Consider the following 14305-nt stretch of genomic DNA (forward strand, 5'->3'; position numbering starts at 1 on the left):
AAACTTCATCAAATATGAGATAAATTAAAATTCCACTGTAAAGCAGCTCTAAAAAGACAATAGTGTCCATCATTCAGCTCAATTCAGTTCAATGTTGATTAAATTCAGTTCAATAACAGGCTACGTTCACACTGCAGGCTGAAACGACCCAATTCCGATTTTTTTGCCCCTATGCGACCTGTATCTGATCTTTTCATGACAGTCTGAACGACACAGATCCGATCTTTTCAAATGCGACCCAGGCCACTTGGGTATGTGGTCCAAATCCGATATGTATCCGATCTTTTGAAATGCGACCTCAATCTGAACGTACAGGTCACATGTATCCGACCCGCACGCCATTGATATGCGACAAACGTCATAATTCTGCGTTGAAGTAGGCGGGAATGAGAAGATAAACAAGTTAGCTATCGTACGATAGCACGCACCTGTAGCTAGCCACTACACTCCAACGCGTTGCAGGTCCGCAGCAGACGTGTCTCTTCCCGTGACAGAGTTAATCGAAGGTGCTCAAACATAATCGAAGGTGGATCTGGTCATTCGGAAGTTACTGATGAATTCTGTATTAGTGAAGCCACTCACATCAGTATCCCACCACTCCTGGCTGCGACTCTGCACCCACACAAATAACTTTAATATTGCTAAACGAGCTCCACTGTTGACATTCATGTTTAGCTACTTCCGCAAACAAGTGACGTCGTTGACCGTTGAGTATTCTTCTGCGCATGCGGGTCACTTCTGGGTCATTTCACGTTCACACAGGAGATCAAAAAAGGTCGCATTTAATTGGAAATGTGAACGCCTTGCAAAAAAATCAAATTTTTTCAAAAAATCGGATTTGAGCATTAAGCCCCTGCAGTGTGAACGCAGCCACAGTGTCGATGTTGCAAAACTAATTATTTACCTAATGGAATAACCGATTGGCTGAACGGCGCACAACCCAAACTTATCTTGATGTCTTTCATTTGAAAACAGTGTTGTATGTGTTTGTGTTGCACATGATATTTGACAGACAGACAGATGTGTGTGTCTCTCTCAAGTGTGTGTGAGCCGGTCACCTCTGGCAGGGCAGATTTTATGTTGTTGTGGCCGTTATAAAGTCGCTGTGCTGTGAAAATAGCTTGAAACATTCTCATACCCCACCATTAAATTAATGCTGTGTGAAAGGTCACGCTGCTCTCCCAGAAGTGTGTGTGTGTGTGAAAGCCAACCCTTCAGTCTTTTTTTCAGAGCAACTAGGATATACAGCAGCACCAGGAAATTTGCTAAACCGTTACATCAAACTGAAAAATTACATTAGAGATTTAAATATTAAAACCAAGTGGCATATATTTCCCATTATTATATTTTAATATTTAGAAATATTTTTATTAAACTAACGGTCCTAATATCTAGTTCCTACTGATTGTTAAAGGTGATGATACACAGGGCAACTTTTTGAGCAATGTTGCTGGGCAATCTTGCTGAGCGATTGTTGCTTGGGCACTTTCCCATTGAAAATGGGCAATACATTTCTATCTGGATAATTTAGATTGGTCATGGGCCCTGTGTCTCATCTGATTGCCCATTGACGGCAACATTGCTCAAAAAGTTGCCCTGTGTATCATCACCTTGAATGTGATGTGAATGTCTTACTAGTCATAATTGATTTTTTTCTGTTTTTATTTATATTAAAAATTTCAATCTAATTGCACTGTTTTTATTGTTCATTGCTAGAAAATCACAAATCAAGGACTTTGTTTTGTTTTTATGCACCAAATATTGCAAATCTCATTAAACATCAGTTAATAGTATTCAATTAATAGAAAAGATAAGCCATATAATATTTAGTTTGACCTCCTGATTATAAATGTCTTCTAAAGGTTAAGTAGCCTATTTATTTATTTATTTATTCATTTTTTTTATATATATCAATCCAGCCTGATATCACACCAGCATTAGCTTATTCAACCAGCTGATTCCAGTATTCACACATTGAGACGTCAAACATAATGAAGAAAAGTGACGTTTGTGAAGAGAAGATCCACATACAGACAGACATCACATTCACACATTTTTAAGTGATGAGAGTGAATAAATCTGTTTTGGATGGTTTTCAGTCCTGTTTCTCTGATATCCTGCGTTTATTTGTAATGTATTTTGAATGGACACTGCGAGTCCACATCAGACGTGAGTGTGTTTCATGTGATTCATCTGTAATCGCAGTCATAAATGACATGCGTGTTCCTCAGACGGTGTGAGACACCTGCGCTGGTCCTGATGCTCCTGTGTAACTAAACAATGTTTAGGTCAAACATCTCCAAGCAGCTGTGATGTCGTCATATACTCGTATACAAAACGTCACAAGTACTGTTACTTCAGTACCAAGGCCTCTGTGACGAGCACTTGTCAGCATCAGATTTTCACTTTTGGGAACGTTTTGCAAGCATTAATAACGTTATTGTTGTGTTGTTTTAATTTGTTCTATTGCTTTTATTTATAAAAGCAGTAGTGTGTGGTAAAGTGCTGTTGTCTGTTTTAATCTGCTGTTCTGCTGGTTAAAGTGTCTGTTTGAGCGGTGGCCAAAAATAACCATCCAATATAATCACAGCAGCAAACGTCCCCACACAACCTGAACCCTCGACCAGGACCCTCGATCCCTCTCTCTGAGATAGACACACAGACAGACAGACAGACAGACAGGAGGGTGTGTGAAATATTCTGTTCATTTGTTCATCCTGGTGATTTTCAGTGTTCCCAGAGTTCATTCAAACACACCGAATGCTCAGATCTCATGTGTTTATTTTGAGTTTTATTTTTACGTTGTTTGTTTTATTTTATTTTATATATTATTTTTTTTTATTTTAATTTAGCTTTTTTAATTGTATTTTAATTTCCAATTCTGTTATTAAAATGTGGAACAAATACAGTTTGTTTGTTTATTAAAAATAATAATAATAATATATTTTCTACAGATCCACGTAAAATAAACATAAATAAATTGTGGAATTGGTATTTGCTTGTAATATAAACTGGTGTGCAGTTTATTGTAAATTAAAGGGAATATATGCAGCATATATATATATATTAGATTTTTTTATATACAATAACAATAACTTTGCTGACAGTGTTGATTGGTTGAGTTTGATGAATGAAGTCAACATTACAATATGTGTAAAATTGAGAAAATGGCATGAGATTTTTTATTTGACTTCCCACAAAAATACATTTTATGTGTTTTAACTGTAGCTATGATCTTCTCCATGCTATGTTGATATGATGTTAGATATATAATAATACTCTTTGTCTAATGCTGAAGTATTTGTGATTTTGATAGGTTAACAGCATCTTTAAAGCAGAGTTGTTTCTGAGCAGGCGCACGTCTGACAGACTGATCATGAAAGCGTTTCTGACAGACAGCAAATACAGGCTGCTCATGCGAGAGAAATTGAACGTGTCACTTAGCTTTTGAAGAAGAGAAAAGACAGAAATGTTTTCTGATAGACAGAGACTGTTTCTGTAGTTCTGAAATACTCAAATGATCTACTGTCTCACACACATAGCTCACTGTATCCCACAATGCAGTGCACACAACTGCCCTTTTCCAGTGTGATGAATGAAGCGGAAGTAACGACGGCAGTATCATGCAGTATTACATGTGCTGAATGGAATACTAGTGAGGCAGAAAACATTTCAAACCGTTTACTACAGTGTCACATGACCTCATTTCGTACAATAATCTTGCCTGGCAGCCTGATCAAATAACCAAGAACAAAAGCACAGTTAATATCACTATCTGTGTGTGTGTCACACTGGAAATGGAAGTTCACAAAAGCTCTGATTTAATTGAGTACTTATAATCTGATGCGCTGTGGGTTTCAGAGTAAAGCACGACACTGGCTACGTTTACATGCAACCAAATAATCCTTTAGTAATCAGATTGGCGGCTCAATCGGATTGAAAAGCCTTCATGTAAACACCTTAATCGATCTGATTGAGCTCGATCCGAATGAAATTTTCAGATAAAAAGGTTTATTCCTTTTCTAATCCGATCGAGAGGACATGTAAACACTTGATCGGATTGAAAATCGCAAAACTGAAAGGACTACTGCGCATGTGCAATGACATAGAAATAGCGTAATGACGTACGACGCACAGAACGAGCTGTTCTTCCTGTTGAATAAAGTGTCATAAATGAGTGTCCCGTCATTCTAAAATTCTTCTTTCACTCAGCGTCTGTGAAGTGGAGCAAGACAACGTCCCACCAGCCAGTCGTTGTTTCGGATTCTCATCCACAGGCGACTGGTTTTGGGCATTTTTACTGCGTGATAAATATAAGCAGCACGGCAAAACGGTTCATATGCTCATTGTCTCCAAATTATGACCAGAAATGGATAAATATTAAGTCTGGAGTTTAAAACAAATAAAAAAACAATGTAGGAGAATGATTATTATGTGTAATACGCTGGGAAACTGTGCAGTGTGCGCATGTAAAAAAAATCTATTCGAATTTGAAGTTTGTGACATAAACGCGCACATTAACCCGATCACGTTTAGCGTTCATGTAAACTACATTCAGATTCATCAATCGGAATGAATTCAGTCCGATTGAAACAAAAGTTGTGCCTGTAAACATGGCCATGCACTGTGTGCATTTGGAGTTTGTTTGTAATCACATTTAAAACACTATTACAATTTTTACAATCATAATCATACAAATCATGGTGGAGCCCTATACTGTACATGTACCTACAGTACAGAGTTACCCATAATCCCCTCTAAGAGAAGAACATTCACATTAGAAACATTTTTTAGTGCATGTTCACACTAGAAATCTGCTGTGGCATAAATCTGTTGAGTTTTTCTGGATCAGACTAAACACACATCTGCCGTTCAGTGTTTGGTTTTGCTTTTTCACAGCCTCATGTTTCACGTTAAAACAGTGCAATTACGGCCAGAACACGTGTCGTCATATTTGAGGAGCAGCAGCTTCTCTGTTTTAAGCCAAAAAAAAAGCAATTTCTCTGTTCTTGTGGTGATGTGCAGCGTGAGCTCTTAAGCGGGATTTACTGTCGACCCCAAACGCCATTAGAGCAGATTCACTGACAGCCGCATCTTTGATGTCGTATTCCACGGCGGCACGGCGCGTGTACAGATAACTGTATGACACCCGTCCTGACAGCCGCAGAAGATACGATTTTACGTATTTACATGCTGAGAAAACTGCTCTTTGAAGTACAGAGAGACAGAGAGAGAGAGAGAGACAGGGTGGGTGTTGGCAGTCGTCGGCAGATATTTTGGATCGTTCAGTAAAATCCCTCTGGTCGTTGTGGTGACACCCTGCTCACAGATCCAATTATAGACATGGACTATGGGATACGTATGTCACATCCTGCATTAACCGGTTTGCCTCATCCTTAACGAGAGATGGACACAGCGACAATCCATCATACTAGGGCTGTGCCGTTGTTGTTATTGCTAACTAAAACTATTAAACATTGTATTTGTTAAATGACAACACATATTAGGTGAAAAACTAAATGTTGCCTTGAAATAATTACGTACTAAAATAACTAAAACTGAAATAAAAATCAATTAAAGATATATAGAAATATAAAAAAAGAACTAATAAAAATGGTGAAAGCACATACATATTTGTTTGTTTATTTATTTATTTACTTACTTATTTATTCACACACAGTGGTGTGTAGTTACTGATTATATGTAGTCTGGATTACATAATCAGATTCCAATAATGTAATAAATGATTGTTTAAAATACTCAGAATCAGAATAGTTACATGTTTTTATTAATTACATGATTACTTAATATGCACAAAATGGCAGTATATGTATGTATGTATGCAAATGTGTGTGTGTGTGTGTGTGTGTGTGTATATATATATCCTGCCTACAGATTTTTTTTTTTTAATGATCTGCTGCAGTGCATGCTAAATATTTCACTATTTTTACCTTGATGCAGCTTCAGTCATGTCAGTCACTGTTTTTCAGCTGTCTGAATGTATTTGAATTTAATTGCTTGTTTCTCTCACATCAGCGAGGCACACCTTCGTTTTTATATAGCTTTAAATTATGTATTAAGTTGCTAATAAAGATACAGGACAAATGCTCATTCTGCAGTTTTTATTGCATTTGGAGTTTGGCGAGTGTTAATTTTGGACTCTAGGATTCATTTACCGTCTGTTCTATTAATGACACCTAAGCTGCTCTCGGATCATGATGTAAATCTCTTAAAATAAATGGCATTTCTTATCTCATTGCTCTGATTTCCTGACATGCTGCTGCTCATTTCCATCACAAAAAAAAAAAACGTCCCTGGAAAAAAATTAAATTATGATTGGCATGTTGCTAATTACAGCAGAATCAGGAACAGTGATTCCTTGTTATTAAAAAAAAAAAATCTAATTATATTCAAATAGTATGGATGCTTGTTTACGCCATGAAATGAAAAATAAAAAAGGTACTTTTTAATCTCATTTCACACGTTTTTTCTCATAATTGTGAGTTTATATCACATTTTTTTAGAAGAAAAGTCGGTAACTACTTTAAGGTAACAGTTACACGTTACTACATGTGCTTACTATAGTAATAGCAGTAAATTGCAAGTAACTAACACTAAACCTAACTATAACTCTATACATGTACATATAGTTAATGAATATTACTCAGTACTTATTTGAGTAAGTACAATGTAACTACTTCACCTTAAAATAAAGTGTAACCAAAAAGTTAGAATTGCGAGATATAAACGATACTCGGTTACTAACGTAACCTCGGTTCTCTCTAGAGAGGGAACGAGTATTGCGTAAGTTTAGCTTACGCTACGGGAAAGATTCATCTTCTCGAGATATTGAAGCCAAAAAATTATTCTTAATTTTGTATTCATTGTCAACGCAGTGCAGCAGCTAGCAGACCTAGAGCAGGCCATCTCGCGTGCTCATTGGCTGCCCTGCGGCAACTGCTGCAGCCTACCAGTGAGCCCGGCGTGACGTCACGCCCAATGAAGGGCGCCCGTGCCTTCATAGCGTCACAGCCCGCCAGAATGGGCGTGGCTTAGCGTATAAAAGTAGGGGCTGTAGGCTGACTTCCCTGGTTTTTCGTCGACTGAAGCGAAGTCGCTCGTGGCGCGAGCACGGCCGGTTACGCAATACTCGTTCCCTCTCTAGAGAGAACCGAGGTTACGTTAGTAACCGAGTATCGTTCTCTTACGAGAGGTTCTCTCGTATTGCGTAAGTTTAGCTTACGCTACGGGAACACTTTGTCAACGCCGTGCGCGCCAAGCATCCACCATGAGACCCCGAACTTTCAGGGGAACCCCATAAGTGGAAAAAATAAGGTGGCCAGCCACGCGGGCCATCACTTGTACATAAGCACACATAGGGAATACAGAGCAGCGCGCTGGTCTGTATAGGCACATGGCACATACCCTACTAGTGCAGCTCAACCAGGAGAGCTGAGTCACGTGAGAGTGATCTGAGCAGGGATATCTGGGCAGAATACACATCTCCTTCAAACTGACAAAAGCTTAGCCTGCAAGGCAGGAACTTCTAGGTTATAAAACCTGACAAAGGTAGACGGCGAGATCCAGCCCGCCGCTACACATATGTCATGGATAGAAATCCCACTGGACCACGCCCATGACGAGGCCACGCCTCTCGTGGAATGAGCCCTGATGCCCAGAGGGCATTGCAGACCTTTTGACGTGTAAGCAGCTGCTATAGCGTCCACTATCCATCTGGACAGGCTCTGTTTCGAGGAGGCGAGACCCTTGGTGCGCCCACCAAACGAAACAAAAAGCTGTTCTGAACGCCTGAAGGAGGCGGAGCGCGTAATGTAAAATCTCAGCGCCCTGACAGGGCAGAGTAGATTCACATCACTTTCGCTGTCAGATGCTGACAGAGCTGACAGCGAAATAACTTGCGCTCTGAATGGAGTGCCCATCACTTTAGGAACATAGCCATGTCTAGGTCTGAGAATGACTTTAGAGTCATTCGGCCCGAACTCAAGACATGACGCGCTGACAGACAGCGCGTGCAGGTCCCCCACACGTTTTACTGACGACAGTGCAGTCATAAAGACGGTTTTCAGTGATAGATATCTCAACCCCACGGAGTCTAGTGGTTCAAATGGAAAGGCTTTCAGGGCCTCGAGGAACAATGAAAGATCCCACATAGGAACCGACGGGGGGCGCGGCGGGTTCATCCGTCTAGCTCCTCTAAGGAAGCGGATGACCAACTCATGTCTTCCCAGTGACTGGCCGTGCGTCGATTCTGCGAACGCTGCCACGGCCGCCACGTATATTTTGAGCGTGGATGGGGACCTCCCCTTATCCAACAGCTCTTGTAGGAAAGTGAGCAGATGCGCCACCCCGCATGTCCGTGGGTCCAGACCTCTGTCGGTGCACCATCCGGAGAACACCGACCATTTAGACGCGTAGAGCCTTCTCGTGGAAGGAGCCCTAGACTGCGTGATCGTGTTCATCACTCCTTCTGGCAGGGCAACGAGTACCCGTTGATCAACCATGCGTGCAGAGACCAGCGCTCTGGATGGGGATGCCAGATCGCGCCGCGAGCCTGAGAGAGGAGATCTGCCCTCACCGGAATCGGCCACGGAGCTGTGTGTGACAGCCGTGCTAGTTCCGGGAACCAATTCTGATTCTCCCAACGCGGGGCTATGAGGAGCACCGAGTGGCGCGTCTCCCTGATTCTCTTGATCACCTGTGGCAACAGAGAGACCGGAGGGAAAGCATATAGTGGGAGGCTGGGCCAAACCTGGGCCAGCGCGTCCTCGTCCTTCGAGAAGAACGTCGGGCATTGAGCGTTGTCTTTTGACGCAAATAGGTCGACTTCTGCTCTGCCGAATAGGCGCCACAGTTTCTGGACCGTTTGAGGGTGCAGGGACCATTCCCCTGGGGGAACATTGTCCCTGGACAGTTTGTCAGGGCCGTCGTTCAAATGGCCAGGCACATGCGCCGCCCTCAGCGAGCGCAGGTGCATCTGAGACCAAATAAGGAGGCGTTCCGTCAGATTGCAGAGATTTCTGGATCTGACACCGCCCTGACGGTTTACATAGGATACCACAGACATGTTGTTCGAGCGGACAAGAACATGTTGGTCCTGTATGAATGGGAGGAAGCGCTTCAGCGCGTTCTCGACCGCTATCATTTCCAGACAGTTTATGTGAAAACACTTCTCTTGGTCTGACCACTGGCCGAAGACCGGTCTGCCCTCGAACAGCGCGCCCCAACCAAAGTTGGACGCGTCTGTCGAAATGACTTTTCGATAAGAGATGGTTCCCATCATCACTCCCTGCTGGTACCAGTCGGCCACTAACCAGGGCTGCAGAGCCGCTATGCAGGTCTGAGTCACTCTGATTTTCTGGCCGCCAGAAACCCAAGCTCGGCGGGACGCGCAAGCATTCAACCAGCGTTGGAGCGGGTGCATGCGCAGTAGGCCCAGCTGAAGCACCGCTGCAGCTGATGCCATACAGCCCAACATCCTTTGAAATGATTTCAAAGGGAGAAAGCTGCCCTTCTGGAAAGATGCGGCTAGGTGGCGAACACGGCGCGCGCGCTGTGTCGATAAGCGAGCCGTCATGGTCACCGAGTCCAGTTCTATTCCTAAAAAGGAAATTGACTGGCTGGGCAGTAATGAGCTGTTGGTCCAGTTGACCGTGAGACCCAAGCTTTCCAGGTGACTGAGAAGCACTGTTCTGTGAGATAGCAGCTCTGTCTGACTGTGCCAAAATCAGCCAATCGTCCAGATAGTTCATTATTCGCAGCCCCTGACTTCTCAGGGGGGCGAGCGCCGCGTCCATGCACTTCGTAAATGTACAGGGTGCTAGAGACAGGCCGAACGGCAGGACGGTGTATTGATATACCTGACCGTCGAAGGCGAATCTCAAAAATTGCCTGTGACGGGGTATTATCTGAATCTGAAAATAGGCATCCTTCAGATCTAGAGAAATAAACCAGTCCCTCGGGCGAACGTGCGCGAGGATTTTCCTGGTCGTAAGCATTTTGAACGGTCTTTTCGCAAGCACTTTGTTCAAATGTCTCAGATCTAGGATAGGTCTGAAGGCTCCGTCCTTTTTGGGTACGAGAAAATATCGGCTGTAAAAGCCTGACTCGCTCAGAGAAGGCGGTACCTTTTCTATAGCCCCTTTGCACAGCAGCTTCGCTATTTCTGCGTGAAGTAGGTTTGCTACTTCCGCATTCACTATTGTCGCGGTCCGGGTTTGAAAGCGCGGGGGACGGCGAATGAATTGAAGTGTATAGCCCTGCTTTATTGTGCTCAGCACCCATTCTGAAATCCCTGGGATAGCTTCCCACGCAGCTATGTGAGCCGCTAGGGGGCGAATGGCCTCCGGGTTCAGATCGCCGCCATTTGCGGGCTTGTGAAACTGAACCAAAGCCGAAAGCGCGGCGCGCGCGCTGTCGGTTCTGGGCAATGGCTGCTCGCTGAAAGCCGAAACCGGCTGATTTATGTGAGATGTCCCAATCATAAGGGATGGGGAACCTTTTCTTCTCACTTTTTGACGCGCGAGCAGCGCTCTGGGTGGAAAAGCTTCCTGTAAGCGTGAGCGCGTGTGCGCGGGCACGAGACTTACAAGTGTATTTGACGCCCCGATCGTAATGGATGGGGAGCGTCTTATTAATGCCCTGCGTTTTGTGATAACACTTAAACGCGCGGGCGGCGCCCGGGGGGAGGTTTGTGTTAGTAAGCGTGAAAGCTGCTGCACTGCGTTGACAATGAATACAAAATTAAGGATAATTTTTTGGCTTCAATATCTCGAGAAGATGAATCTTTCCCGTAGCGTAAGCTAAACTTACGCAATACGAGAGAACCTCTCGTAAGAGAACTCACAATTCTGACTATTTCTTGCAACTACATGCTTATAACTCGCAATTATGACTTTTTTCCCCGATATTGCAAGTTTGTAACTGCCAAATCTGGCTTTATTTCTCAGTATTGTTAGACATAAACTGGCAATTATGTGAAAAAAGTCAGAATTGTGAGAAAATATTTTATTTTATTACATTTTTCTTTCATTCATTTCATTTATTTCATTTCATTATTTCATTTCATCATTTCATTTCATTTCATTATTTAATTTCTTTTCTTCATTTCTTCATTTCTTCATTCATTCATGTTGGAAACAAGCTTCCATAATATATAAAAATGCCAAATTAACCAGGGGGAAGAAAAAAAAAAACATTTCTAAGTAAAACGTTAAGTAAAAAAAATCAGTAATAAAAAAAATCAGGGACAAACAAAATATACATAGAAATATTGGCAAATTTAACTTTTCAGTACTTTACAAAATTAGGAACAATAATCAAAGGCATTTTATATTTATGAGTCAGCATTATCCTCTGATTTCTGCGACATCAGCAGCCTTCTGCGTTCATGGGATTATCTTCACATCTTTCCTCTTGTTCATTTGATTGCATTTACTGCTGTGTTGTATAACTATGTCTCGCCCCAAGAGCGCAAGGCACACAAACTCCGACCTCTGTTCAATAATCCGCCTGAATCAGTTGTGTAACCACGTCTCTTCCCGCTTTCTCTCTTTCAGCACCACCAAAGTTCTTAAGAACCCCGAACGATCAGACGGGTGTTCAGGGCGGCGTTGCCTCCTTCATCTGCCAGGCCACAGGTGACCCACGGCCCAAAATCGTGTGGAACAAGAAGGGGAAGAGAGTGAGCAACCAGCGTTTTGAGGTATTAGGTCTATTGTTCTGATGTAAAATGCTCGACAAGTGAATGCTAACGATAACCACGCCCCCATTTACCACACCCACCACTTCAGCCACACCCATCCATTTCATATTCTCACACCACTAACGTGCATGATTGCTCATGGCCTGGGCCCGAATTCACAAAAATCTTTATCAAAATTTGAGAAAGTTCTTAAAATAAATCCTGAGAAGTTTATAATAATGTTCCTAAGTGCAATCCTTAAAAACACAGTCTTAAGAAGTTCTCAAATATTTTCTTAAGATCATCTTAAATATATATATATATATACACTCACCGGCCACTTTATTAGGTACACCTGTCCAACTGCTCGTTAACACTTAATTTCTAAACAGCCAATCACATGGCGGCAACTCAGTGCATTTAGGCATGTAGACATGGTCAAGACAATCTCCTGCAGTTCAAACCGAGCATCAGTATGGGGAAGAAAGTTGATTTGAGTGACTTTGAACGTGGCATGATTGTTGGTGCCAGAAGGGCTGGTCTGAGTATTTCAGAAACTGCTAATCTACTGGGATTTTCACGCACAACCATCTCTAGGGTTTACAGAGAATGGTCCGAAAAAGAAAAAACATCCAGTGAGCGGCAGTTCTGTGGGCGGAAATGCCTTGTTGATGCCAGAGGTCAGAGGAGAATGGCCAGACTGGTTCGAGCTGATAGAAGGGCAACAGTGACTGAAATAACCACTCGTTACAACCGAGGTATGCAGCAAAGCATTTGTGAAGCCACAACACGCACAACCTTGAGGCGGATGGGCTACAACAGCAGAAGACTCCACCGGGTACCACTCATCTCCACTACAAATAGGAAAAAGAGGCTACAATTTGCAAGAGCTCACCAAAATTGAACAGTTGAAGACTGGAAAAATGTTGCCTGGTCTGATGAGTCTCGATTTCTGTTGAGACATTCAGATGTTAGAGTCAGAATTTGGCGTAAACAGAATGAGAACATGGAACCATCATGCCTTGTTACCACTGTGCAGGCTGGTGGTGGTGGTGTAATGGTGTGGGGGATGTTTTCCTGGCACACTTTAGGCCCCTTAGTGCCAATTGGGCATCGTTTAAATGCCACGGCCTACCTGAGCATTGTTTCTGACCATGTCCATCCCTTTATGGCCACCATGTACCCATCCTCTGATGGCTACTTCCACCATGTCACAAAGCTCTAATCATTTCAAATTGGTTTCTTGAACATGACAATGAGTTCACTGTACTAAAATGGCCTCCACAGTCACCAGATCTCAACCCAATAGAGCATCTTTGGGATGTGGTGGAACGGGAGATTCGCATCATGGATGTGCAGCCGACAAATCTGCGGCAACTGTGTGATGCCATCATGTCAATATGGACCAAACTCCCTGAGGAATGCTTCCAGCACCTTGTTGAATCTATGCCACGAAGAATTGAGGCAGTTCTGAAGGCAAAAGGGGGTCCAACCCGTTACTAGCATAGGGTACCTAATAAAGTGGCCGGTGAGTGTATATATTTAATAAAATGACAGGCATTGGTGTTATCTGTAAAAGCATGAACAATTTATTTTATTTTATTTTTTGTCTCTACTAGCTTGAAATGCTGCTGAAAATTATACCACAATTACAAAATAATAATAAAAAAGAGGTCTCTATTGGATATGTCTTTGTAAATTTTTTAATGTAGCCTATTTCGAATCCAGCAACAATTCATTTAATTTAATTTAAGACAAGTTGGAAGTTATCCTAACTTTAAAAACTTATTTTCAAGAATTTGAATTCTTAAGTTGTGTCTGATGAGCTATGGCAAGAACAATTTTTTGAACTAAGTATTTTTGGAAAATAAAATATTCTTAATTTCCCTTAGTTTAATTTACTAAAACTTAAACCATTTTTTTTTTCAACTAGGTATCAGAAATTTTTTCATTTAGTTATTTTTGTACTAAAACAACAACTAAAACAAATATGAATATTAATAAAAAACTATATAGACATTAAAAAAACCCAATAAAATAACAAGAACAAAAAAATATATATATATTAAAACAAAAAACAAAAAGGTTTATGTTTTGTGAATCCGGCTCTTGATCTCAATAGCTTTGCAATGAATAATTTGAAGAAATGATGGATCAGATTCTCTCGTCAAGCATATGCTTTGCATTTATGAAATGCACTTTGTTCCCAAAAGTTTGTAGCTTTTGTTTCTCTTCTGTTGAGCGTCTCATTTGCTTCTCAGTGCATGTTCTCTCGTCTCACGTGCCTGAATCCTGTATGTTTATTTATCTGTTTTTGGATCGCCACCTCAGCCCAGCATGATAAATGCATCACAGCTGAACACTGATAAGATTTTTATTAATTTCTGCGTCATCTTGCAGCTCGACCATCTTCCCTCTTCTGTTCGGCTAACATGCAGCCACTAATCTATGGACGCTTATCGGCTGATATGGCGCCTTTTCGCCTGCAGAAACTAAATCTTATCAACGTTCATTACATGCTATACAATACTAACATGTCAACTAATATGCTAACCTTCGATTCGCAACAAAGTCTTCACCCTCACCCATGCAACTTACTCATTA

The 14305-nt window shown here is 41.8% G+C and overlaps 1 protein-coding gene across 50 annotated transcripts in view; it reads left to right on the forward strand.

Moving 5' to 3' along the window:
• Positions 1 to 14305, forward strand: part of LOC130082251 (receptor-type tyrosine-protein phosphatase delta) — a 254946-nt gene that overhangs the window by 111486 nt on the left and 129155 nt on the right. For 26 of the 50 annotated variants that reach the window (XM_056247018.1, XM_056247052.1, XM_056247055.1 and 23 more), the window contains exon 3: positions 11577 to 11722. In XM_056247018.1, the coding sequence (XP_056102993.1) occupies positions 11577 to 11722 (146 nt within the window). Of the gene's footprint in view, positions 1 to 11576; positions 11726 to 14305 lie in introns of all 50 variants that reach the window. The other 24 variants (XM_056247015.1, XM_056247014.1, XM_056247028.1 and 21 more) reach the window with 1 other exon arrangement.

This window comes from Rhinichthys klamathensis, unplaced genomic scaffold (genome assembly GCF_029890125.1).
Source record: "Rhinichthys klamathensis goyatoka isolate OS25496 unplaced genomic scaffold, OSU_Roscu_1.1 h1tg000042l_1, whole genome shotgun sequence".
Lineage (NCBI taxonomy): Eukaryota > Metazoa > Chordata > Actinopteri > Cypriniformes > Leuciscidae > Rhinichthys > Rhinichthys klamathensis.